The 27,787-nt window shown below is 44.7% G+C and overlaps 1 protein-coding gene across 13 annotated transcripts in view; it reads left to right on the forward strand.

Moving 5' to 3' along the window:
• Positions 1-27,787, forward strand: part of FOXN3 (forkhead box N3) — a 467,440-nt gene that overhangs the window by 417,125 nt on the left and 22,528 nt on the right. For 8 of the 13 annotated variants that reach the window (XM_050799096.1, XM_050799098.1, XM_050799104.1 and 5 more), the window contains 2 exons: positions 15,661-15,726; positions 25,290-25,395. In XM_050799096.1, the coding sequence (XP_050655053.1) occupies positions 15,661-15,726; positions 25,290-25,395 (172 nt within the window). The remainder of the gene's footprint in view (positions 1-15,660; positions 15,727-25,289; positions 25,396-27,787) is intronic. The other 5 variants (XM_050799107.1, XM_050799109.1, XM_050799110.1 and 2 more) reach the window with 2 other exon arrangements.

Consider the following 27,787-nt stretch of genomic DNA (forward strand, 5'->3'; position numbering starts at 1 on the left):
ACGGTGGTTGATTTTTCCCTCTCTGTTTTCCAGTTTTCTTTGTTTCGTTTTGCTTGTATAACACTAGCTGTAATTTTTTTCCTATTGAAAGATGAAATATGGTTTTCATGGTACAGAACGAACCCAGTTGCCGTCATGAAGTAACCCGATCCACCCGCGTGCCGGGCGGGCCTGCGGAGCGCCTCTCCAGATGTTTTTGTCCTTGCTGCCACCCCACTGGGAACGGAAACCTCCCCTGTCCACGCCATCATCTTCCATCGATCTTACCCTTCCAGTCGGCCTGGGTCTGTTCATCATATTTTCTGGCAATTATCGAGCCCTCTTGGTTTTTCCAAAAACAAGTATGCCCCAGATACAAACCGAAGAGCTTTATTTGGCTTAGCATTTACAGTTCTGTCTGGAGTGAATACGCAGCATCCACAAGAGGAGACCACGTTTGGCCCAAGCTCATCTCCTTTAAAAGCACGTGTCCCTGACCAGGCTCTGGCCCTCAGCGCTTGGGCCTCCTTTATTCCGCATGACACTTACTTAGTATTTGCGCTTCTGTACTGGGCGGTTTACCCACTATGTTAGTCCATTCAGGCTGCTATAATAAAATACCTCAAAATGGGTGGCTTACAAGCAACAGAAATTTATTTCTCACAGTTCTGAAGGCTGGGAAGTTCAAGATCAAGGGGCCAGCAGATTCCGCGTCTGATGGGGCTTGCTCTCTGGTTCCTAGAGGGCGTCTTCTTGCTGTGTCCTCCCATAGTGGAGGGGACCAGCTGCCCTCTAGGGTCTCTTTTATGAGGGCTGTCATCCATTCATGGAAACGGGAGAAGTTCCCTTATCCCGCTCCCAGGGCGTGTGACAGGCATGCACCTCGCTTCTTCGGTGCCCCAGTGCTCAAACTCCTAAGAGGGGCATGTAGACGGGCAGGTTGTGGGGAGCGTTTTTGGGCTCTGACCTCATCTAGGGTTGAGTGTTTACAGCTCCCGAAGTCCCTCCCGCTGGGCCTGTGTTACAGGGCGCTCTTTCAGTTTTGCTGTCTGCAGGCAGCTTGTGTTAATCAGCTCAGTCAGACTCTCTGCCTTATCGCAGAGGTGGATGGGGAGCCAGAAGGTGGTCTTCCCCTGGCGTGGGGCAGCCTAGTGACCAGACTCCCCTCCAATCACCCCCAGCCAAATTCCACGTTGTCCCGCCGTCGATGGCCTGCTGTTGTCTGTTGGTGTCTGTCGATGGTGTGTTGTTCTGCTCCTCTTAACGTCCAGCCGCTTACGTCAGTGCCAGGTAGGATCTTGGGTTTTTGTGGGCACAAGATGGGGATGTGGCAGGCCAAAAGGCAACTTTTTGGGCACGAAAACAGAAATGGCTGTCCTCATTTAGGTCCTTGGGCACAGGCCCAAGGGTGTAGCCCTTGCCAGGGTCCCCGCCCTTCTGTAGCCTGCACTTCCCGTATCATCATGAGGGCGCCTCCCTCATGACCTCATCACCTCCCAAAGGCCTCACCCCCTCATACTTTCACGTTGGTGACTCGGTTTCAACATAGGAGTTTTGGGGGTCACACACATTCTGATCACAGCACCCCATAGACCATGTGGCTAGAAAGTAAAGAGCTTGACTTTTTTTTAAATCGAACACATTCAAAAAAGAAGGATCTTTCAAAGTAGACTCCTGACATGCAGAATACTTGTCCAGGGATGTAGCCATTCTTAATAACCATTCTAGAAAATTCTGTGGAGATTTTCTTTAGAACCCGTTTCCCATTCAATCACCAGAAAATCAGCTCTTACATTATGGTTTAGACTAATTTTTAAACCCAAACTAATTGTTTTCAGCTTCTTTGCCCAGTGGGCCTGAGTTTAGGGATCTTTCCCACACTTCAAGACAGAACAGTAACTCCCACAGGTCCAGGGCAGCGTGCGCACGTTCCTGTTTCTCTCCCAGTAGTGCGGTGTTGCAGGTGAATATTGTTAGGTGGAAAACTTAATCCTTTTATTTCCATGATACCTTTATGTATAGTCGTAGTCCTGAATCTACATTTCCATACTTAACTGTGTCTAAAATGAAATACTCATTAACAGCGTAACGATATCTTTTGTTCTCAATGATGGATGGATGAATGGATAGACAGGTGGACGGATGGATGGACGGACGGACGGATGGATGAATGGGGCTGACGTCTCCTTGTATCAAATTGAATATGCACTATTCAGGGAAAGCAAAAGCGATGGCAGTTATATATCGTAGCCTTCTCATTGTACCCATGTAGGACTTCCCAGGAACCAGGCTCTGCTTTAGGTGTGAGGCAGACAGTAGGTGAAGGGCCCGTGTAAGATAAAGGAAAATGCTTTATCTTACACCAAATGCTTTTTTGGTGCATTGTTTTATTTTTCAACTGATAATATGTAAGAGTTGTTTCTGAATCAACGCATCTCAGAAAACTATTAAAAAAATTTTTTTTAAATACCAAGCGTTTGATTTGCTTTTCTATTTTTTTCCTAGTCTATTTTCTGGAGGAAGATTTGACTAGAGAGAGTAAAGGCTGTGTTAAAACTGAGGCCTAGAGAGAGCTCGGTACCCATGAGACCTGCTGCTAGAATCAGCAGTCCTGAATTCACTTTCCAAAGTTCTGTGGGTTTTTTCGTATTACTTAGAAAGAAATACCTGAGCCTGGGTAATTTATAAAGAAAAGAGGTTTATCAGGCTCATGGTTCCATAGGCTGTACCACTTCATGGTGCCAGCACCAGCGCCTGATGGAGACCCGAGACTACTCCCACTCATGCGAAATGCGAAAAGGGGAGAAGTCACAGAGTGAACGGGGAAACACGAGAGATGGGGGAAGGGAGGGAGGTGCCAGGCTCTTTTTAACAACCAGCTCTCATGGGAACACATAGAGCAAGAACTCAGGACCACAAGGACAACTCCGAGCCATTCACGAGGGATCCTCCCTGTGAACCAAACACTTCCAAGGAGGTCCCACCTCCCATGCTGGGGATCAGACTTCAGCATGAGCTTTAAAGAGGTCAAGCACATTAGACTGTAGCACATTACACATCCCCTTCCAGGTGTTTGAGAAGCAGCTTTCTAGTAAGGAAATCAAAAGGCAAAACCTTTTGTAACAAAGAGATCATCTCAGCAGAACGGTGGTTTATGGCATAGTGGGACCGGGTGTGTGATTCAGTATGGTAGAAGTCTACCCAGAAGGAACATGGTGAGGTTTTGTTCTCAGACTACGTCCTGTGTCTCTGTAATGAGAGTCAAGTGTCAGGTCTGGGAGCATCACTGGCTCCGTAGTTCCTTTTTAAATTCTTTTGAGTTAGTATAAGACATACATCCCCAGGCAAAGTGAGCCTCTGTTCAGAGTCACCCTCCAGTTCTTCAGTGCTCGAGCGTTGGGGAGGAAGACAGTGGAGAGGTGGGCACACAGTGAGTGTGTGCCTTGAAGCCCTGATGGCAGGGTTCTGTGTGGTGTTTATTCTCGCTAACACACCTGCCAGTGTCACTCTGAGATGCAAGCTTTCCTTCTGGAAAAGATGATTTGCACATTGACCTAGTTGAAGACAGAGCTAATGAAGATGTGGTGCACGTGGAAATGTTCAGTTCTCAGCACTGACAAGCGCTGCCATGCCTGCTAGGGCCAAGCCACTGTGAGCACCCCCACAGCTGTGGGAAAGTTGGTGCAGGGGTTACCAGCAACCACGAACCCTTTTACTAGAGGAGGAAGTGGCTTCTGGCGTGGGAACTGGGCAGGAGCTATCTTCCAGTAAGTGGAGAGAAGTGATGGTTGGGGAAAGCCAGTCATTGGGGAAGATGACCTTATAGCATAGAGAGGGGAAAACAGACTCAAGAAAGATGCACTGGTGGTCCTGGCTGGCCGTGCCCAGGCCTCTATGCTCTGAGCATCTCCCTGGGCTTTTGGCTCTGGTCTCAAGGGGCTTCCTGGTCCCACCTCTGGCTTCTGGCCTTGGCACATCCTTTCTCTTGGACACCAGTGTGGCCGGGCTCTGAGGTGCTTAGGGGTGTCTCTTGGGAGTCCCCATTCCTGTTCCTGCCCTATGGAAGCCTTGTTGCACCTGAGGCTGGCTCCAGTCCCCTCCTGGGTGGTGAGCTTCAGCTGTAACACTGGATGAAGAAACCAGGAGCAAGCAGGACGTTTTCAAAGCAAAGAATGCCAGAGTCCAGAGGGCTTCGGCATTAATCCCCCTTTCCTCCCTCCCTGCAGGGTCGGAATCCCCTCCACGGCAATCCCAAATGTCCCCTCCCCTTTGCACATGGCTATGAGTTACAGCATCCCCAGAGAGGGGCGACCCAGGAGACAGAAACCAGAGAATGCAGTAAGCAGAGGTTCACAACTGGATGAGATGCAAAGGGGAAAGGACTTCAGAGGAATGTGTAGTTTCTCATTCATCTATGGGAAGCTTTAAAAATTTTTAAAAATACGTAAACTGACCTCAGACAAGCCCAGCACGATTTAACAAGCCAAAGAGAACCAAATCAAAACCTCTTGCCTCTTCAATAATTGCCCTGTCTTATTACCCATGGGACAGGATCACAACTTGTTCTGGGTCATTTGTCACCTTTGCCCTGGGATTCAAATCTAGAATTTTAGGTTTTTTGATACTCTCAGTTTCTGTCTACATGGTTCTTTGAGTTTTCTCCTGGCAGCTGCTAGAAAGATTTTGATCAACTGGTCAAAGATATTAAAGAAGTCAATGTTGATCAGTAGGAAAATTTAGAGTGCCAGATAAAAGAGGTGTCTGAGGTGGCAGTGTCAAAGGGCTGGAGGCGACGCGTTCACTTGATTTGGAAACAAATCAGATTCGGGAATGTGACGGCAATGTGACGCAGGCCTTGTTGCTGAGGCGAAAAGGACCTTAGAATTAAGGGATCCAGAAGACATCAAAGTTAAAGCATTTCTTGTTGCCTGGAGAAAACAGAAATACGGAAGCATCTGCCTGGGGAGTATCAAGGTACTCCTTTCATTTCTCAAGCAGAGAAGCAGCAGGGACAGTAATCGACTCAGAGGAAGTGAGAGGCCCCGAGAGCTTCCAGCCTGGCCATCCTAACACCACATTAGAATTGGGGTACCTGAGACAGCCCCCAGCACCAGGCTCCCAGCCCAGGATGCTCTTTGAGCTCCGTACTTACCTTCCAGTAGCTTTTCCTAGAATCCCCTTCCTGATGAAGTGAAACGAGGGGTAATAGATGGGCAGTTTACGCAAGTTAGAAAGATGCTCCCTGTTGGGGAGCTGACTTGGACAAATATATTCCGAATTTGCAGGGTTCGCTGTGACGCTCCTCCTCGGAGCCTGTAAATTCTTCCTTTAGAGTTCACCAGTCCCTATATTTAAGCTGGAAAGACTCAGGAAATGTGTGAATGGGAGCCTAATACCCAGGGTACCCCCAACGAAATGTAGAGCTTACTTGGAGATGTGTTTGTTAGTTTGTTTTCATCTGTTCTTACCCCTTGGCCCTAAACATTATCCAAGCACAGTCATCTGTTGGGTATCCATGGATATCTAGGACCCCCTAAGATACCAAAACCTCAGGATGTTCAAATCTCTTATATAAAATAGTGCAGTTTTTGTTCTTAGTTTTTGTTGTTGTTGTTTGAGATGGAGTCTCGCTCTGTCGCCCAGACTTGAGTGCAGTGGCACAATCTTGGCTTACTACAGCCTCTGTCTCCTGGGTTCCAGTGATTCTCGTGCCTCAGCCTCCCAAGTAGCTGGGACTGACAGGCACCTGCCACCACACCTGGCTAATTTTTTGAATTTTTAGTAGAGATGGAATTTCACCATGTTGGCTAGGCTGGTCTTGAACTCCTAACCTCAAGTGATCCACCTGCCTTCGCCTCCCAAATTGTTGGGATTACAGGCGTGAGCCACCGCGCCCAGACAAATAGTGTAGTATTTGTATAGATCATTCATCCTTTCCCCTTTCCCCCCTGACATCCCTGCAACTCACCTACCAACTTAATTAGATTATCTTTTGTTCCAACAAACAGCTGTTAGTTTCAGTTTGCTTAATCATTGCTTTGAGCTTGTCTCATGTCTTCAGAGCAACAAGAGTTTGGGGTGTTCTTTGATTCATTTTTTTGGAGAAGAAAGGCTGCTCTTGGTGTTCTCTGTCTCCAACTTCCATCCTAAAGATGATGCGTAAAATCACAACTTGGTGTCCACTTAGTGGGAGATTTTTGTTCCCTAAAATCCTGCTCATCAGAAGCTTGTGCACTGGGCTCCCTGGCGTCACTTTGTCTCCTGTTTCACTGTGACAAGAACCCCTAAGGTGTTTGCAGTTCACGTCCACAGTGAATCCCATCTCCCGTTTCCCACTTCATCTCTCCTGCTCACTCGGGCAACTTCTTTCTCAATAACCTTCAGCCAAAAGGGAAGTGGAAGAAATATTCATGGCAAATGACGTCAATAGAGCTGATGGCACCCTGTGTTCTGCTGCCTTCAAGATCAGAGGCGGCTGTTAGAGGTATCTTGATTGATTGCAACAGAAGCCAAAGGGTATGGCTCTTACTTCAGTGATTTCAAAGCAACAAATGTAGATATCCTATCTGTCTTAACCGATGCCTAGGGATTTTGCAAAAAGGAGGAAAAGAAAGACGTCAACAACAAAGTGAATTGTATATCTGTTTACTTTTGATGTGTTCTATTTGAGATAGTTTGGTTTGAAGAGCTGCTTTTCTTGATCATAGCACATGTATCTGTGAGCTTACTGTGAGGTTTCTCACCTTTTGGACTGGATCATTCTTTGTGGTGGGGGCTGTCCTGTACACTGTAGAATGTTGGGCAGCCTCCCTGGCCTCAACCCATTAGACGCCAGTAGCACCCTCCAGCTCCCACCCAGTCATGACAATCAGAAACATTTTCAGACATTGCCATACATCCTTGGGGGAAGGAAGTGCAAAATTGCCCACAGTTGAAAATACTGGCTTAGTATACAAGGTGTGCATAAACGCAGATCTACTCAGCATTTCCCCACGAAATCCACAGTTTTGTTTATTTGTTTGCTTGCTTGTTTTCATCTGTTCTTATCCCTTTGTCCCTAAAAGTTATCTATCTAAGCACAGTCATCCCTTGGTATCCATGGGGGATTGGTTCCAGGACCCCGTAAGATACCAAAATCTGAGGATGTTCAAGTCTCTTATATAAAATAGTGTAGTATTTGTATGTGATCTATGCACATCCTCTTCTGTACTCTGTTATCTCTAGGTTACTTATAATATGTCATACAATGTAAATACTATGTAAATAGTTGTTAGACGGCATTGTTTGGGGAATAATGACAAGAAAAAAGCCTGAACGTGTTCAGTACAGATGCAGCCATCATCTAACTACATAGTATACATGTCAGCAACAGTGTAACATTTTCTGGAATTATTTTTCCCTAATATTTTTGATCGTTTGCTGATGAAATCTGTGGATATGCAACCCATGGATATGGAGGGCTGACTATATTTTTTCTCCATTTTGGGGGGTTAATTGATGCCCCAGTTGTGTCATTCTCAGGCAGAGTTAGAGAAAATGGACAAAGATATTTCAAAGCAGAGAAGTCTAGTAATGTTATAGAAGATCTGGGAGCACTTGTCTTCCTTGATGGCTTCTTTGGATGGCTTCCTTGATTTACTGCGACAACCATTCTTCACCTTTCAGACACGTCAGAATTCCCTGACAGATTCCTACAAAGATTCCTTCAGCTAGGGTGGAGCCTGATGTTTGGTTTTCTGGGGTTCCCATGGAATTTCACTGCACATCTGGAGGCTTATTCCCTGGGGAACATCCAGTACTTCTCCCCCAAGCTGGGTGCCAGACCTCAGGCAACTGGATTCACCCAGCAGCAGATTGGACAAGCCATTCCTTCACTTGTTCACTAACTATCCAGCACTCCAGATGTTCCAGGCACTGTTCTAGGTGCTAGGGAACACCCTAGTGTATGTATCTGACCATGTACCCATGTTCTTTTTTTTTTTTTGACACAGTCTCACTCCATCGCTCAGGCTGGAGTGCAGTGGCACCATCTTGGCTTACTGCAACCTCTGTCTCCTGGGTTCAAGCAGTTCTTATGCCCCAGCCTCCTGAGTAGCTGGGACTACAGGTGTGCACCACCACATCCAGCTGATCTTTATATTTTTAGTAGAGATGGGGTTTCACCATGTTCGCCAGGCTGGTCTTGAACTCCTGACCTCAATCAATCTGCCACCTTGGCCTCCCAAAGTGGTGGGATTACTGGCACAAGCCACCACGCCCAGCTTACCCATGTTTTTATATCTGATCTTTTCTGTCTGTGTGTCATCTATTATTTGGTATTTTTGTTTGTTTGTTTCTTGAATTTATTTTATTCAGTTAAAGAGATTTCATCATCCTGTAAGACTCCTCAGGTGTGAGGGAGAGCAGGGAGAGCTGGAGAAACACATTAGCCCTGTGGAAAATCACGTGATTTCTAAGACGGTAATGGTTATGATTCTTAGGCTTTCTCTGTGGGAAGTGTTTCATTGTCATTGTTTTGTTAGGTGGGTCAGCTCAGAGGTGCTGAAGGCAGTGCTTACATTTTTGTGGCAGGTGTATATTGCAGTGTGGATTGAAGCAGGGGCTTCCTGCTGGCCTTGTATTCTTAGTTTGTTAAAGCAGATGGCCTCTCCAAGTCACTTCCCTCTGAAACTCAGTCCCAGAGGAAGGGGAGTGGACATGCTTAGAAACCACACCAGGAACCCACAGAATACGCACACCAGACTTGATGGATTCCTGTGAAGTAGACCTGGCAGGGACCTATCAGGACAGACCATGGCTTTCTGGAGGCAATAGTATATTCTCCCAGCCTTACTAAGGCTGTTAGCTGCCCCTAAGGTCTTTGGAGTAGATGCCCTATTTGGTAGGTGTTCCTTGGAATCTGTAGCTCTGGCAACCACAAGTCACAGAGGGAGGAGCAAGTCAAGGGATATTACAGAGCAGGAACTATGTGGAAAGGGATGAAAAACCAAACCGGCCCCTTCGAAGTCCGCAGCCACCCACCCATCATTTTAAAATGAGTGGACTCAGGCACAGCAAAATGAAAGGAAAGTCAGCAGACCCAGGACTTAAAACCCAAGAATCCTCATGTCTAGTGCAGCGCTTTTCCCATCCTGTCCGCAGAGGAGAAGCCTCTTCCACAACCAAAGGAACCATCTCAACAGTTTGAGAAACTGAGGCTCAATATTTCTCTTCGCCCAAATAGCTGGACCGTGGGTTCTGGAAACTGTGTTACCTGTTCGTCTCCCTGCAGCATAATATAACTGTGTGTGTACATTCAAAACAAGAGGATTTGAAAACATCTTTAAGATGTGTGACCGTTTTCCAGTCTCGTACTATAGAGAAGAGGCAATGTGATAAGACAACTGCATTAAAGATGAAAATTGAAATAGGCTGCTGGGAACCGGTCCAGAGGAGAAGTAACGTTTGTTACTGAAGCATGGGCAAAGGAGGAATTTTTTTTAATATGGGATTTGAGATTAGCTCAGTTTGGATAATGGTTGGTCATAACTCTGTTCAGCACCCATGACAGCACGTGTGGTGTGAGGCTGAATGAACCAGCAATCATTGATTTGGTTCCTGAATTAATTCAGCACCCATGGCAGCATGCGTGGTGTGAGGCTGAATGAACCAGCAATCAATGACTTCGTTCCTGAATTAGGATGCTGAATTAGGTACTGATGGGAGGACCCTCCCCATCCAAAAATTTAAAGAGTGGCACTTCCTTGTTCTCTTGTACCCCTCTGTCTCACTTCATTCCCCTGAGATACAACATGAAGCACTCCTGCCAAGTGGGTCTTCATTCCTAGAAAGAGATCCTGGCCAAAATGCCTGTCTTTTTTCTTATGCTGATAAACTGGGTTGGACCCTCTAGGGAAGATCCTACAAAGCCAATCCACTGCTCCCCTCCTAGAGATCTCGTCCCGGGCCCTTTATCCTTCACAATCAGCTATGCCTCTGAAGCAGAAGCCCCCGCTATCCACCAAACAGCTACCCAGTCCCCTGAAATAATTCCAGACACAAAGCTCCAATGTCTTTGGTCAAAAGCATCCTACCACAATAGCGTGCCTGCATCAGAAAGTTCCTCTGCTATCTAAAGAGGTAAACCACCAGTAGTCTCTCTTGACCACAGAAAATTTAGACTTTTTTGTAGAGACCCAGAGTGTGCTGATGAAAAGGAGCACATTACCTAAGGTAGAGAGCGGGAGTGAGCCCCAAGAGAGGCACAGGAGGGAGAGAGTAGGGCAGCACTGTATCCTCATAGGAAGGGGTGGGGTGGAGAGATCCAAGGGAGGGGTGTTTGGGTGAGGGGACTGGGAGAAGCGTGCCCAGAATCTGTAGGTTGGAGTACCGTGCTGAGCACAAGTTATATAATCAACTCAAATACTTTCTTTCTACCTTCTGGTAGTTTGCAATCTAAAGAAAAGGGAATGCCTGTACAAACAGTGCAGTGTGTTTTTATGCACAAAAATCTCACTGTAGAAAAACTTTTGATACCATATACTAATATAAAAGGCTGACGAAATTTGTTAAGTGAAAAAAATTTTAAGTTGCAGGAAACTGTTTTCCATATAAAGTTATTTTTTAAAAAGATAGATTTGCGTGCATGAGTAAGTATATATGTGTGTATTTGTTTGTATTTCAATGAATGTATATATATATGCTTATTTTTGCATAGACAATTTCTGGACATATATATAAGAAAATATGATTTTGAAAGTAAGCCTATAGGGAAGGCATTTATCTCTCAAATTATATCCATCCAGTGTTTTGTTTTTGTTTTTTTTTACAGTGAACACACATTACTTTCATGACTTTTAAAAAGAGGGGAAAAACTTAAGTATTTTAATAATAGATAACAGTAAGCATTATAGTGTCTCTTCTCTTTGGAGAGGAGAGACAGGAGGTTGTTGGCTCTGAAGACAGAAGCACTGACAGGGTGTCAGGGTGTGACAAGGAGAAAGGCATATGAGATGTTCTAGCAGAGAGTCCAGGACACTTTTCCATAGAAGGTTATCAGACTCATTAGGCTGCTTGGTGTTCACCCCAGGAGCCAAAGAGGGTCCTTCTGTCATTGATCTACAGTGCTAGGTCTGTGCTTAACCAGCTTGCTGGATAAGGAAAGAGGTCTGAGTGATGACGTCTATTTTTGTTTGCCTGTCAATCTGGATATTGAACCCAGAAAGTGTTATATCTAGTACACTCACAAATGAAAACCAAAAAGATGACACTTGGGAAATCTTTGCAATTTTAGGGTAGGCTAAGATTTCTTAGAACACAAAAGACACTAAGCTGTAAAAGAACAAAATGGTAAACTGGACTAAGTAAAAATTGAAGACTTCTGCTTCTTAAAAGACACTCTTAGGAAACAGAATAGTAAACCATGGACTGAGAAAAAAACATATATCTCATAGAGGACTTATATTCAGAATATTTTTAAAAATCTTACAACTGAAGAATACTAGTTGAACCACCTAACTAAAAAATAGATAAAAGACTTCAACAGACTTTTCATGTAAGATACGAATGGCCATCAAGCACATGAAAAGATGCTCAAGGTTATTTGTCATTACAGAAATATAAATGAAAACCACAGTGAAATATCACTATATATGCCCTAGATGGCTAACGTTTTTAAAGATTGACAATTTCAAGTAGTGGCAAAAAATATGGAGCAACTGAAACTCTCCTGCATGGTACACGCACCCTCTTTGGAAAACAATGTAGCTATTCTCTGTAAAGGTAAACATACGTTTACCAGCAATTTTCCAAGAGAAATGAAAACGCAGGTTCAAAAAAGACTGGTATAGAAGTTTACAGCAGCTTTTGTATCATATCCAAAACTGGAAACAATCCAATGTCAACCTACCGGTGAATGAATTGTGGTATATCCATTCAGTGACTACAACTCAGTGATAGCCATAAGGAATGAACTATTGACACCACATCTTTGATGAGTAACAGAAGGCAAATCTATGGTTGTCCAGACTAGGGGTAGGTATGTCTGCCAAGGGGTGCAAGTAAACTTTGGGGTGATGGAAATCTCTATCTTGGCTATGCTCTTTATCTTGATGGTGGTAACAGTGGTGTCAGAACTCTTAAAACTCTACACTTAAAATGGGCACATGTTCTTGTATGTAAATCATCCCTCAGTAAAGTTGATTTTTGAAACAATGGCACTCGCTGTACTCCCCTGGGGAAGGGCTGGTACTGTAGTATGCCAGTGTGCATAAACATTTTAATTTTCTCCTACCATTTGCAGTTCTTGCATTTGCCAATTCACTTACTAAGATGTCAAGAGAGGAGAATTCCAAGCCTTGCTCTCTGCTCCATTCTGCCCATAGGGCTACTTATTCAGGAACTGATCCTTTCAGAAGGGAGAGTGGGGCTGTAGGAATGCATTGTGAATGAGATCATGTGAAGGCTGGGGGTTGCACCTGCCCCAAATGACCGGAGACCAGCACTAGTTCCTTGATCACATCAGGATTTTTATCTGTGGAGGCATCAGGCATGGCACATCTGGTTTGAAGGAAAGACGGGGGACACGTCCCTCAGCATGCTGCTTTTTTTTCAGTTTATGTATCTGTTTGGCTTGGCTGGGTGGGGGTGGGGGGTCACAGGTGGATGCTCTACAAATCCAAAGCACCCCCCCCAAGTGTGCCTTGGGAATGCCCTGCTTAGGTTCTCCCACATGTGTGATTATTGATGGGATACTTTTCCTTTAAGGTTTCCTTTCTCTCTTTCTGTTTTCTTTCTTTCACTATGTCTTCTTTTTATTTGTGTCCCTCTACAATTTCCTTTAATGTGTTTTTGAAGAATACGGAAATACTTCCTTAAATTTTCTGGCCATATAAATAGAAAAAGACTCCAGACTTCCTCCCTGTGTTTCCTCTTGTTCTGGGCCCAGCAAACCTCCTGGCCACTGAGGAAAACTTTGGGTACGAGTCACCTGTGGAGGTAGGGACCATGTAGCCAGGCCAGCCATGGTCACCTGTAGCAGTTGCGTTCTCAGTAATGGCAGAGACCTTTTGCTTGGCAGGAAAAAATCATTTTTCTTGGCTACCCCCTGAGAAAGGAAAAGGCCATTTCTAAAAGGAGGGGCAAGAGGGAAAGGCCTGTGGCCTTAACAGCCCCCCCTCAGGAACTGCTTGTCCCTTGTGACTTGTGAGATGCCAGCAAGAATGCTGGGGCTGTGAGTGCTACTTCCAGGCAACAGGCCCTGTGGGGCACCAAGGGACCCAGGGCAGTGGGAGCCACAGGGGCAGTGGGGAGAACTTTTAATTTTTTAGTTGAATGGTTTTATATATATAAATATATATGTTTTTATATATATTAAATATATAAAATCATTCAACTAATTAATATGTAAACTATTTTATAATAGTGTATATATAAACCATATTAACCATTATATATAGTAGTATATATTAACTATTATGTATACTATTATAAACTGTATAAAGCTTAGTCGATATTATATATTATATAGTTTACATAGTTTATATTATATAGTTTATATTACATATAACATATAACATGTTATATATTATATAACTCATATATTGTTATAAACTTATATACATTATAAACTAATAGTTTATAATATATTAACTATTATATGTACTAGTATATATAAACTATAGTTTATAATATATAACAAATTATATATAATTTACAATATATAAATTATATATTATAAACTGTAACATACAACTATTATAAACTAATATTTTATGTATAATTTATAGTATATTAACTATTATATATAATAGTATATATAAACTATGTATACTATTATATAATAATATATATTTTATTAATGATTATATATAATATGCATAATTTATATATTATATAAAAAAGTACTTAATATACTATTATATAATGGTTAATATATCTTAATATATAATATTAATATACATATATAAAGTGCATTGTAATTAATATATAATATATATTAATATCAGTGAGAAATGGTGACTGTTTAAGGTATTTCACCCCTGGAGTTGCCAAATATATAAACTATATATATACTATTATATATAATAGCTAATATAGTATGTATATTATCTATAATAGTTTGTATATATTTGATTAATGATTAATTATATTAGTTGATATATTATATATAGTAGTTTACATATACAATATATATACTAATATCAGTGGGAAATGGTGACTGTTTTAGGAATTTCACCCCTGGAGTTGCCAAATAAGTTAATTTACTTGTTTCTCATATAATGTACTTATTAAAATAAACTTTTAGTCCATTATGGAGTGTAAGTAACAGGCCTTCTGCAGGCAAAATAGAAAAAAACTCTTCAGAGTCAAGGTCTATTTTTTTTTTCTTTCTTCCTTGAGACCTTGTCTTTGGGAAGCAGTGTCGTCCATATCATTAATTGCTTGTGGGCCTCTTTTTACCACATCGTATTACTCCGTTGGAATTAAACCACACGTATAAAGTATGAAAAAACGTACTTTTTTAAACATTAAAAAAGTAATTTTCTAGCATAATACCCAAAATAAAGTGCCATGGAGCCATTAGTAGTAAATTGAATTTTTTGGTATGTAATTTGTACAAAAACTGACAAGTGCGAGCCCCTTGTCCCCCATCATTAGTCATTGGGTTTAGCGGACACAGAGGCAGTAATCTGCAAGGGAAGGCATTTTGATGTCGACTTCAATTGCACACTTCATTTATTTGGACAGGGCACAGGCGGCAGCTTCTGTCACGCGGCATCACCGCACTATTAGTGAATTTCGCCCCAGGGCAGCTGGGACGCTGTGCTGGGGCAGATGTTCTTTTCAGCCTATTCAGTGACCATTCTTGGGGGTTGTTTACTGTTGTCATGGTGACCTTCATTTCCATAGCAGCAGAGCTGCTGTTTCTCAGAGGAAAATGAATTTAGTTATAAAAGGATAATATTTTTCTCTGTCTCTATATAACCTGCCATCTGTCAACTGGTGGATCAGTAAGGATTCAGAAACCTATTAAGAATTATAGCAATGAAGTGATGAGTATTTTTTTTTTTTACCCATATTAAAAGCAATAATAGCAGTGGAAGCAAACATTGTGCCCTCAACATCAGAACTTTAATTTTTTCTTTATATTTTAAGTGCTTTTTTTAAATGCCTTCACCACCTCCACACCGCTGTTACAAACACATAACCTCGTGAAACACAACTTACATTCTGCTGACAAATGGAAATGACCAGATGTCTTGTTTGTATCTCACTAGATGCAGGTGTGTTTAATGCTTTCCTGATGCTGTGAGCTTTCCCCAGTTCATTAAAGATTCCTATGGCTGAACTTCCTATTGTCACTGACTCTCCTGCTCCTCACCCCAGGGTAAAAGCTATGGGGGTGCATAGATCAGCAATTTATCAGGAACATACGGTGCAAATTATAAAATTAACAACATGAGAAGAGACCATGCTTGTGTGATGAAAAATTTACTAACATGATCCTTAAATCTCATTCTAGAACACGTTTTCTTCTTCTCAGATCCCACTGGGAAGAATGTCGCCTTGGGGATAGCTCATCTAGTTCCTGGATATTTTTTTTTCTCTGTTGCATTCATGAACTGTAACTTGCAGGGGGAAAAACACACACACACACCAGCCCCGTTGTAAATAATGTTATTTATTGGTTGATTTTTCCAGATCCTGACATTGATGCTGCCAGTGCCATGATGCTTTTGAATACTCCCCCTGAGATACAAGCAGGTTGTGAGTAGATATTTCTATAGCCTACAGCACCATAGTTTGTGAACTTAACCTTCTCATTTATACACCAGGTCATAGGAAGAACTAATGCTAAAGTAGAACGTCCCTTGTAGAATCACTTTAAAAGCTACATAAGTCCATGATTACATGCATATGCATATAAACATGCAGCCATGCGTATGTATGAATGAATGCATAGGTATATTTCCAAGATGAGAAAGTTCTCATATAATTTCAGGACTTAAGACGTGGGGAAAGGGAAACAGATCCTTTATTGAGTCCCAGTGGAGAGGCCTTCCTTGCTCCTGTAGGTATTGCTCCTGTGAGTTTGTAGTTTCTCCTAGAAGAGGCTACGTGGGGTCAACTTAACCATAATGGACGGGAGCAGTACCCATTTTTAGAAATTTCTTTCTCTTCTGGGACCTTATCGCCAGCCTGCCATTTTGGAGAAGAGTCTAGTGAAATAGGCCTGTTGGAGCCTGGAATATCTTTGAAATGAAACCATGCTACCAGCTTGGACCATTTCCACCCAGCCTCCCAGGCTGCCGCAGATAGCAGGGCAGGGCTGTTTAGCTAAGCAGGACTCCCATCCTCACCTTCTGTTGGCCTTGAACAATGTCAAGTTTGAGACAACTCTTCCTTACTGAGACTTCTTCTCACCACCTGAGGTTTTTCCCATCTCTGGAGCTAGTCTACCATGGTTTTAGAAAGATCTCTTCCCAAGGGATGAAGAATGACTTTGAACAAAGATATCTGTCCCTTCCTCCTCCCAACTCGAGGTCAGTACCTGTGCCCACATTCCACACCCAGCTAGAACCCTGTTGGACACAGACAGCTGGTTTACCAGGGTCTGCTCAGCTCGTTGTTAAGACATTGCTGCGTTACAGCCTCTTACTGATGAAACACACTGGTGAAGACATGGTGACATGAAGCAGCAGACACCACTACAACACTGCCACGTAGGGGCTGGCACTCACCTGTCTCCTTCTTATGGCTAGGCCTTCAGCTCATTTTGGGTTCTAGCTCTCTGAGGGCCACGTGGCTGGCTGAGCAGTGGGGAGTCTCTGCCTTTGGAGTGGATGGTACTTCACACAGGAAAACATCCATCCTCAGACCCAAAACAGGTGCCTTTTGTTAGTAGTGGACTACGTGGAGTTCCAGGCCATCCATCATAGCCCCCCTGCTTGTCCAGCCTTCCTGACAGCTTTAAGATATTTGACTCCAACCTTTCTTATTTATTCCTATTTTAAAAGACCCAAGAAATTCAGCTGAGCATTCTCAGGGAGGCTTGTTCCTCTGCCTGGAGCTGCCATTACCTGTTCCGAACAGTCTAGAGTTCTGATTCTCTCTTTCTAAACTCAGACCTCCAGCTATTGCAATGTTGGACTCCCTACACCTCTGACATGCAAACGCCACTGCTAAGCAGATACTGGTCTAGCTGTGTAACTAGCAGTTAACCTGGAGTGTGGTTTTTAAATGATGTTTTTATATTTCAGAGAAATATGTATGTTTTTAATTTTTTTTTTTAAAATAAACTTTCATTCTTAGATGGCATTGCAGGAAAAGTACAGACCAGATTGTAATCAAGTTCCAGGCTGAAAAGATTTCTAAAATTAAGTTGCATAACTCAACCCAGTGGAAACATTCTGATTTCATCAGAGCCGTGTAAGATTCGAGCACCTTCCTTTGCACCCAGCCACTACACAGTGATCATTAGCTTAACAAAAATACTTCCAGCTGGTTGCTGAAGTTCAGAGGGAAAATGGGATTATGGACTTCTGCTAGAAGAGGCTACATGGGGCCAGCTTAACCATAATGGACCTGAGCAGTACCCATTTTTAGAAATGTCTTTCTCTTCTGAGACCTCATCACCAGGCTGCCATTTTGGAGAAGAGTCTGGTGCAACAGGCCTGCTGGAGCCTGGAGTATCTTTGAAATGAAACCAAGCCAGGCAAGGGGACTGATGGATCATTCACAGATCCCCAGCAGCTTCCATAAATGTCCATGATTGCTAGATTCTTGAGCATGGGTAGGAAAGGAAAATGGTTTCTCCTGATGAGTAGACGAGTTGTTTTCGGTGTTCGCCACCCCTCTCCATCTCTAACACTCCAACTGTAAATACTTCTTTTTCCAGGGTAGCCACACTCCTGTTTACACTGAAATGCTGAATTTGAGTTTTACAAGCTCAGTGTTCATATTTTGAAGCTGTAGGCTCATTTTTAGAAGGCTTTTTTTAGAAGACTATTACCGCTGTGTGAGAAATCCAGCCACAGCCTTCATGAAAGCCCCAGGCCAAGAATGGAGCTCCAAGACAGTGGAAGGAAAGAACCCAGGGTGCCTCCAAAGGTCATAGAAGGAGATGCTCATGGACAGGAGTAACAGAAAAGTAAATGTGAAGACTGGGCAGAGAGTAGGGACACCACCTTTGCATTCACTGTCCCATCTGACCGCCAGCCCTGGTTCAATGCCCTGGAGGTCAAGGGCAAGCATAGTCAAGGGGCAGGTTGTAAGGACCCCGAGGATTGGAGCAGTACCTTAGCAAGGGAGTGAAGATGCACAGAGCATCTTCTCTGTGCACTTGGGAAGTCAGCTGGCCGATCCTGCCCATAAACCCAACCAGAGGAATATATCTGCAGCTTGTGGTTAGCTCTTTCTGGCTTCACTCTTTCTCCATGCCCCTGGCCCCTGCCACCTTTCTTTTCATTTCACGTTGTATAACGTTATTTTTCTTGGGATTTGAGGCAGTCCTTTGCCTTAAGGGAAAAGCATTACAGACAGAATGATTAGGCAGTCATCCCCTGCCCTGCCGGCATCGCCCAAGGCCTGGAAAAAGTGAGAGGCTATTCCTGTGCAAAAATGGTTAAAGGCAACAGCCAGCCAGCCAGCGACAGTGATGGTGTGTGAGCAGCCTATGTAGGGATGTTTGTGTGCCCGTGTCCCAGTGTGGATATCTCCCAGGTCTTCTCCAGGTTGGGGGGTCCTGCCACTGCCCATGAGTGGGGAGTGTGGCTTCCGAGAGCAACACATTTCCTGTCTGCGCAGAGCCTGTCTGTGTTCCCCCGTGGGCTGGTGCTGTGGCTGGGCCCTGTTTATAGAGCTTCCTCGTGCGGTGCTATTTATAGCCCCTTGTTTTCACCTCTCAGGCTGCTAGATGCCCCTGCTTGCATGGGGGCCACCAACCCAGTCTCTTCTGCTGCTGTTCTGCTCCCAGCAGATAGAGGCTGGGCTGGATGGCTGGAAGGCTTTTCCTTTGTCCTCACCCTTCATAGCCACTCCAGGTCACCAGATGGCAGCCACTTAGATCTTTTCTCTTCCTCCTACCCTTGCTCAGCATCTGTAAAGCTAGCACAAGGCCAGCAGACTGGCCACAGTCCAGGGTCTGAAGCTGAGTAGGTTGCACAAAGGAAATGGCTCAGATGCTGTTGAGAGCCCCAGGCAGAGCAGGCCTCTTTATCGTTGGAGGGTCTGTGTTGCCCCAAGGGAGCCCAGCACACAATGTCTTGCTTGGGCTGGAGTCCCTGTGGGTCCCTCCACCTCTCATTTCAGTCTAATGCTTCACTTGCAGTGCAGCAGCAGTGTGCACCTAGTAAAAACCTCAGGCTGCAACATTTTGTCCTCCTGGCAGCATCTACTGTGCATGTGACATTAGCCTTTTTAGACTTTGCCTGTTTGCAGCATAGGAAACATTCTGCAAGGAGAGCCTCCATGTCTCACGTGCTGTATAGGACACTGCCTTCAGAACAGTCAGCGTGGGACATGGCTGGCTCATTACCTCCCGGACTTTGGATTATGCTCCAGTCAAATCCTTCTGCCTACCCCACCCTCCCCACCCTCAAAATGGCTATGTAGACTAATTCCAGCTTCTAGTATCTCCTTAAGTACCTGCTTTGCAGTGAGTTCCCCTTTGACAAGCCCCGTGAGTCAGCTTTAACCCCAATGGAGGACTCATTAGTCAGGAGAAGCCAGATCTCCATTACTCATCTTCAAAGGCTTATATAATCCCTGTTTGGAAGGTTCCCAGAGACGAACTCTAGATAATAAACAAAACAACAAAATGGAACAAGGGAAGGGGAGGGATTGGGGGAAGGCGTTCCTCCCCCTGCCTGGAACTGGGATGTATGTCAGACACACCAGGCACAGCAGAGGGAGCACAACCAGGAAATAGGCTGTGTCTCCCCGTGCCAGCCCCCTCCCCAGTGCGCTTCCAAGTAAGCAGGTGGAAAGGCCGACTTTAGGAAGGGGAAGGATTAGCGGAATCACCTGCTGCTCAGCTTATGGCCTCTGAGAGAGTTAGCCAGGGCTGCCCTCCAAAGGCAGCAGCAAGAGCTCAGAGGTTAATTTTAGAAGTTGTGAAACACCAAGGAAGCTAAGCCTCAGGAGGGGAGCCGGGGAAGTGCTGAGGGACGATGTAGTGTGGAGGGGTTTGTCCTGGACCTTAGACTTTTTTTTTTTTTTTTTTTTTTTTTAAGATGCTCAGGATTGCGTTATCCCATTTAGATCACAGCATCTACAATGAGCGGTGCTGCTCTGTTTGGCTCTCTTCTTATGTGTGAAGGTTGCCTTCTTGCTAGTTAAAACCAGAAAGCTTAGAGTTCCTCTCTAACATCTGAGAACGTGGTTGATGGCAAGTGTGGGAAAGTGTGGTGCCAACGTCCCTCATCCTGAGAGCCTCAGGGGTGGGTATTCTCCCATCTAAAAGACAAATACGTAACTGGCCTAACTTGCAGGGATGATGCTGGAGGCCTGGGCCTTGTCTGGAGAGAGCCACAAATCCGAGGGAGAAGTTGACTTTGAACATCGAGCCCTTTTGATGTCTTACATAGCTGGAGGCCAGTGCATTTCAGTACATCGGGGGCGGCAGATTGGCTGTAAGGTTTTGGTCTTTCGGTGTCTTCGTGTGCTCTGAGGGAAACAGAGTAAAACGAAGGGAAAGAGTAGATGTGCTGGTAGAGAAAGGGCTGAAGGATCGACTCATGTTCCCACCAAGCTTCCTAATGTAGGTAGTGAACAGTGGGCCTCAGAATGCCTTTCTCTAACAGAGCCATTTTAGACTGGCTGTGACTTGTTCTTCAGAAGCCATGTTCCTGACACTTGGGGATGGGGGCAGAAAGGAGAAAGGCAGGGGTGCAGTTAAGTGTCACAGCTGGTTTCTGGCAGCTGGTGAGCAAACACGAACACAGCCTCCATCTCTCCATGGAGAGCACTGCCAATGATGAGGACGGAGAAGTGCCAGGGTTGGCAGAGGCAGCGTTTAGTTGCAGCTCATTTGAGAACAAGCTGCAGGATTCAGAGGAAGAGCTGAGTCTACATGCCAGAAGTCTTGTGAGGTTCAGGAAATAGCTCAGGGAAAGCCTATTAATGCTTCAAGAGAGCTTTGTCCATGAGATTCTCTTTGAAATGAGTGCTGTTCCTTAATCAGGAAGATGTTTTAATAGGTAAATGCAGAGTTAGGAATAACTACAAAAAGCATAATGGGCTGAAAGTATTTCCCCATGTTCTGACCCCATTCAGCCCCGTCCTTGTAGATCATCAGTAAGAGGATGCCAGAGAGGTGATATAGGATGACAGAAGGATGACGGTGATGATGACGATGATGAGCTTACATAACGAGCCAGCCACTGAGCTAAGCAGTTGATGTAGCTTATCTTATTTCATTCTCAGAGCAATCCTACAAGGTATGTTTAAGTCTGCTTCACCAGTGAGGAAATGGAGGCCCAGGAAGGTGAAGGCACTAGGCCAAGGCGGAACTGAGGCTGTGTGGCTCAGAGCTTACACTCTTAACCACTGCAGCATACCTCATCCCTGAGGGTTCCATGAGACAAGGAACATCCAAAGAACATGGTCTCCAGTAGGAACTTGGTGACGACTGGCTTCCTTTCCTAGTTTTCCTTTCTGCTGGCCGTACCCCTGGAGCTTACAGGTTCTGAGCATTTGGGCAGAGGACTCTGTCATGTCACACTGTCCCCAGGGGTGCTTTTCTCCTTGATTGGCAGATGCCTTGACGACCATGCCAGGGTTAATAAGAACTTGCGCTGCCTAACTTGGATTTGCTCTGTTCCCATTCCAGGGCTTCCCTTGTCTTTGTCCAACTTGATGTGTTTTGGGTGTTGCTGCTGCAAGGGTGGCTCTGATATGACACGCACAAGGGGAACAGAAGTGCCATAACAGCACCTGTTGCTGTCCCAGCAACTCTGTCACCAGGAAGATGGCTACATTCTTCCGGCGTGGTCTGATTTTGTCCCATTCTGTTCTTGATGGGTTTTCAGCTCCTCTGAAATGGGGAAAGCACAGGCTGCCTCAGGATTCCTCTGTGGATGTTGATCGTGTTGATGATGACGATATTGATAACTAACATGCATTTTCCAAATACTCATGCCTTCATTAACTCACTTAAGTCTCCAGAGACCCTGGGTAAATGTCATTTTTGTCCCCCATCTTACGGAGTTTAAGTAGCTTGCTCAGCAGACATGATGAGTAATTGACAGAGATGGGCTATAGACCTAGGTTGGTTTCCAGAGCCTGGCTGTCAGCTGCTGCGGCACAGGGCACTTCTCTGCTCAAAACGCCTTAATGGATTTCCCGATACCCATGGGATAAAGTCCAAACACATCTTCTGCTAGGATTGTGTGCTGTACCAAGCAACCTTTTAGTTCCTTGAGCACATTGTGCATCCTTAAAAAATCACTTCCAGGTCTTTGTATGTGCCATTTTTCTGCCTTTGAACTCCAGTTTAGATGGCGCTTCCTACAGGAAGCCTTCCCTAATACCCCTTAGTTTGGGTTAGGTGTCTCCATCCTTTCTGCCTTTAGGCCCCCTGTCCTAGCACTTACCATCGTATATTTTCATTGCCTCCTTAATTCTCTCTCTCTCTCTCTCTCTCTTTCTCGATCTCCCCTTCCCTCTTGCCCGTAGTTACCTTATGTCTCCATCATCTAATACATAGGAAAGTACTTGGTAAAAGTTTTAGTATCTGTATATGGGACTGTAATAATTTTTACTGACAAGAATTAAACTGTATTAGAGATTTTACATATTTAAGTTATTTATCAGCATGGTTCATTATATCAGACGAAGTCGCTGCTCTGCTTGACATCCCTAGTGACAGATATATTCGATCAGAATTCAGCTGAACCTGTGGCTATCTGACCATTTCTAGGAGACTGCCGTACACCAAAATTATGCAGACCCTCTCCCACAATCCCCAAAATGGGCAAACAAAAAGCTGTCGTTTTAGGCAACACATATAATATTTCATCCAAAGCATCTATCTACAAGAGTTCTGCTGTCTTCTGCATATGTCTGTCCTTGAGAATTATTGCTATTTTTCCTCCTATATTTTCTACTGGATGTTTTGTAATTTTAGTTCCTACATTTAGGTTTATGATCCATTTCTAATTTTTATGTGTGGTATGAGGTGTAAGGCTCAAGGTTCATTTTTTTCCCAAATGGATCTCTGGTTGTTCTAACACTTGCTTTTCCCTCTTTGCATTGTCCTGGTACCCTTGTCAAAAATCAGTTGACCACATGTGTGTGACTCTGTTTCCGAATTCTGTTCTGTTCGATTGGTCTGTATGTCTAGACTTACGCCAGTATGACAGTGTCCTGGTTTCTGTAACTTTATAGGAAATCTTGAAATCAGATAAGATAAATTAGGTAATATAAACTTTAGACATTCTTCCTTATAGAGAATTCATCAACTGTGTAAGACATGATAATTCACTGCATACCACATTCTAACAGTTCTGTGATTTAAAGATACTTGGTAAGTCTCCTGCCTCAGATAAGGTGGTCTGTTAGCGGGAATCAGGCTGATAATCAGGAATGGTAGGAGCTACTGATCTGGGTCTGCCTGCCCTCACAATTAATTAGGGTGACGGGAGATTATGGAACACCGGACTGTAATAGTAGTACTGACTTAGGCGAGAGTTTCCATTCTCTCACCCATCCTACCTTTTGTAAGACCTAGTAACAAAGGCCTTATGCAAACCGGGAAAATAAATGGCAAAAATTATTAGCAAGAGGTTTAGAATACCCAAAGAATTGACAGTCTATAAAATTACCCCGTATTCAATAGTGAACGTTCATCCTATGTGATGTTTGATTCAAGGTTTGAAAACATGTCCTTAGATACCTAAAAATTATGTAAGTAAAAAGTCTGTATGGCAATGTTTTTTGTGAAAAGCTTGCATTCTACCCATTTAATACTGGCTTACACACCTAATGTCCAGAGTGGTTTTCATTTTGGAATGCATAGTTTTCTAGAGCCTTTTCGATGGTCTTTGTTTGAAAAAGCACTAGTTATCCACCTTGCCACTATCTGAGACTGTGCCAGGGACTATATGGGCACAGCCACAGCTCTGGGGAGTCTGTAACCCATGATGGCAGACAGGGTCTTGGGAGAACAGTGTTCAGAGAGGGAAACAGAGATCCAGAGACCTGCACAGAGTCACACCAGAGAACTCAGATGAAAGCTCACCCGTGTTCTCACTTAGTGATGCTCCTCTGCTCCTCAGACACAGGGCGAGTTCCTGGTAGATATAGCAGATGGCAGAATATTAGTTTGAACCAGATGAAATTGCTGTTGGGAAGGTCAGAAAAGGTTACATCAGGGATTCCCTGCGTTTCTGCTCTTAGGTAACCCTCAGACAAAATCAGGTTGGTGTGGAGATCTTGGAGTTTGTATGGAGAATGGACAAGATCTGATGGCCGCTGGTGAAAGAGGGGCTTAGGGTTGCTCCAGGGATGTGTGGGTTTAGGAGAAGGTGGGATGAGGAGCGAATTCTCAGGAGATTTGCTTGAGAGGGTACCCCGGGAAGGGGCCTTTCCTCAGGCCACGAGGATCCCCTGGGGGATGAACTGGGTAGTGTGTGCTGAGGTGCCAAGTAGCTTGTAAAATCGGCTTTTACAAGACAATTTGGGTCATTTTTTTCCCCTTGTTGGATTAAAGATAAATGGAAAGATGTTCTCGGCTTCTGCCCATGGCAAAGCATGGGGAGGTGCTTTTATTTGGTCACCTGGTGTCTGTCCTACAGGGTTGGGGTGTTTGAGTTGTTGTTAGGGTCTGACTGAAGGAAAAAGGTTATGTTTAATAAATGTGAGAAAATAATATTTAAAGCCTACTTTTGGAAACTCATTTTTTTTTTTTTTTTAACCTAGACATTAATCCTTTGGTTGTGAGCTGCTAGTCTGATTTTTACTTACCAGATGATCTTTCCGTCTTACTCTCTGGGTATCTTTTTCTGTCTCTCTTTCCCCGTGTGTGTGTGCGCGCGTATGTCTGTGTGTGTGTGCATGTCTGTATGTGCGGGTGTGTGCACATGTGTCTGCGTGCATGTGTGTGTGCGTGACTGCGTGTCTGTGCATGTCTGTGTGGCTGTATGTGTGCCTGTGTGTGTGCATGTATACGCGTGTGTGTGTGTGTGTGTTTCTCTCTGTCTCTGCTCCACACATGTTCTCTGCCCTCTGTCTCTTTCTCTCTTATTGGTCCATCCAGAATTTCTGACTTAGAACAGAAATCTTCACAGTTGAATTCACGTGCAGTGTCTTTCTCCCCTTTGCTTTTTCAGTTCCTCCAGGAGTGATCCAAAACGGAGCGCGGGTCCTGAGCCGAGGGCTGTTTCCTGGCGTGCGGCCGCTGCCAATCACTCCCATTGGGGTGACGGCAGCCATGAGGTAAGCGGAGAGTGTGCCTGGCAGAGCCAGCCCGGGGAGTGGGAAGGGCAGCTTTCTGTCCACGGGGTCGCTTCTGGAGACAGAGAGGAGCTGCTTCGAACTAGTGGCGACAGTAAACCTGGTTTGGGTGCTCAGAAACGTGAAAGTAACCCCAAGACCTCCCAATCCGAATGCCACCTTCTCTTTCTCGGCCACCAGATGATCCCGGTCTCTTTACAGATGAGGAGATGGGGGCAAGTTAAATTCATTTTTTTTTTATTCTAGGAAGGCAGGGTAAGAGGTGGGTAGAAGGAAATGGAAGGCAGGATATTAATTGGATTCTAGGCTTACAGGCCTAGCACGAGAACCAGCCCTGTCCCTCCCCTATCCTGTGACTCTGGGCTCGGTTCCCTCATCTGTGAAAACTGCCTCCTACCAGGGGTTGCAGGGAAAATCAAATGCAAAATCAGATGTGAGGCGAGCTTTGGTACGTGGTCTATAAATAGCAGGTGGCATCATTCCCTTGCTTCCAAGAATGAGGTCAGCTGCCAAGCCGCATGAACCCTTCCTTGGGACATTTCTCTCCTCCATGCTCTCCATCTCCACTGCCAGCCCCGGATCAGGGTCCGCCGCCGGCCCACAGCCCTCACAGGCACCACTGCCAGAGCCTTCTCCCGTCCGCCAGCTGCTTCTACGCCCACTCCTGTCCATCCATCCACCACTGCCAGACCGGTGTCCTAACACCGTGCCCCCCCAGCTGTCTGCAGAAGCCCCTTCTGTGACTAGCCCTGCACCACCCTGACAGTCCTTCCTTCTCCTTGAGCCAAATGTGTTCCCCAAATATGCCCAGTATTGGCCCATCTGACTCATACAGTTTTCTTCGTGTAGATTCCCCTCACCCTCATATGCAAGGCAGCACGTCCTTCAAGATCTGGCACAAAGGTGATCCCTTCCCGATGCTTTTTTTAATGTGGTCTGGGAGCCAGCAGCAGAGAAACTTCTCTTTGCCGTGAACCAAGTAGCCCCATGCTTTGGTTGTAGCCCTTCAGTGAATGACCCTGTATGGTAGCAGTTTCTCTGTGTGTCCCTTTCTGTCCTGGGCACTTTGCGTCCTGAGGATGAGGGCTAAGTCTCAGTAAGTTGGCTGATGCCTCATCACCGTTGCGGATGCCAGGCCCCGGTTGCTTGTTTAGAAAAAGCCTATCTCACTGAGCTGCATCCCTTGAAGGCACCATCCCTCTCCTTCTGCATTTATGGATCAAGTTTGCACCTGAAGGCCATTTTGCTTTCATAGTGTTTTATGTCCAAAAGGAAACCAACCCAGAAAGTGTGTTTAGCTGGGCCTGAGGGAGAAGCAAGGTCAAACTCCCCTGCCGTGTGCAGCTTCTCCACGAGCTTGTCTTTTAACTCCTCCTGCTGTTGTCAGGACAAGTCCCATAATCTTCAGAGCAAAGGTCTGTAGCTTCTGATAAGATGGGAAGTTGTTAGTAATTAGAGTAGTAACAAATTATAAAACCACTTATCATTTCTACTCATCTGACAAGGGGATATTTTCCAAAAATACATGGACAGGTTTTTCTTGTCCCTTTCCGGCATCTGTCCTGGCTACTCTCAGGTCAGTAATTCTTGAGTTCCTAAGTGGTAAGCCTCTTTCCATGAAGCCAAAATTCCAATGCTCTTGCCTCACATTTTTGAAAAAGACATTCTCTGTTTTTCATTCTCTCTTAAAATCTTTCCTCTGTTGCCTCATAGTTTACCTTCTTGGTTGAGAAGACTTGGAGACTGTGAACTATTTTCGCTTGCAGCAACAATGTATTTTTATTAGCAGATTCTAAATATAGACTTACAGTTTATCCTCTTGACCATCTTTTTTAGTGCCTTCAAGAGTAGCTTTCACTATGGGCCCAGCCATGCCTTATAGAAGGGCACAGAAAAGCCTGGCAGACAACAGGTTGACCTTCAACAGGAGCCGCCGTCTTATTTTAATTCTTACTCTCATGGCATTTATTATGACACATTTTACTGGTTAGTTCCCTCTTGAGGTGTTATTTCAACTACCGATGGTTTCTTTCTGGTTAGAGAATAACAAAGCACTGCAGCAAAACAGTCTTGTTTCTGTTGAAAGTTGCCACTCATCCAGTCCAGTGAGTGCCTCAGCTGGGCTCCTTCCAAAGTAAAAGAAAACAAAACAGACTCTGAGCCAGACTTGGGTCTCAGGTTCAGTAGGGAGACAGAAACCACACCAAGTACCAGAGAGACTTTAATGTTAACCAGGGCTGGGTGTGGTGGCTCATGTCTATAATCTCAGCACTTTGAGAGGCTGAGGCAGGAGGATCACTTGAGGCCAGGAGTTCGAGACCAGCCTGAACAACAGAGAGAGACCCCCAGCTCTACAAAAAGTTCAAAAATTCGC

Source organism: Macaca thibetana, chromosome 7 (assembly GCF_024542745.1).
Source record: "Macaca thibetana thibetana isolate TM-01 chromosome 7, ASM2454274v1, whole genome shotgun sequence".
NCBI classification, from domain to species: domain Eukaryota; kingdom Metazoa; phylum Chordata; class Mammalia; order Primates; family Cercopithecidae; genus Macaca; species Macaca thibetana.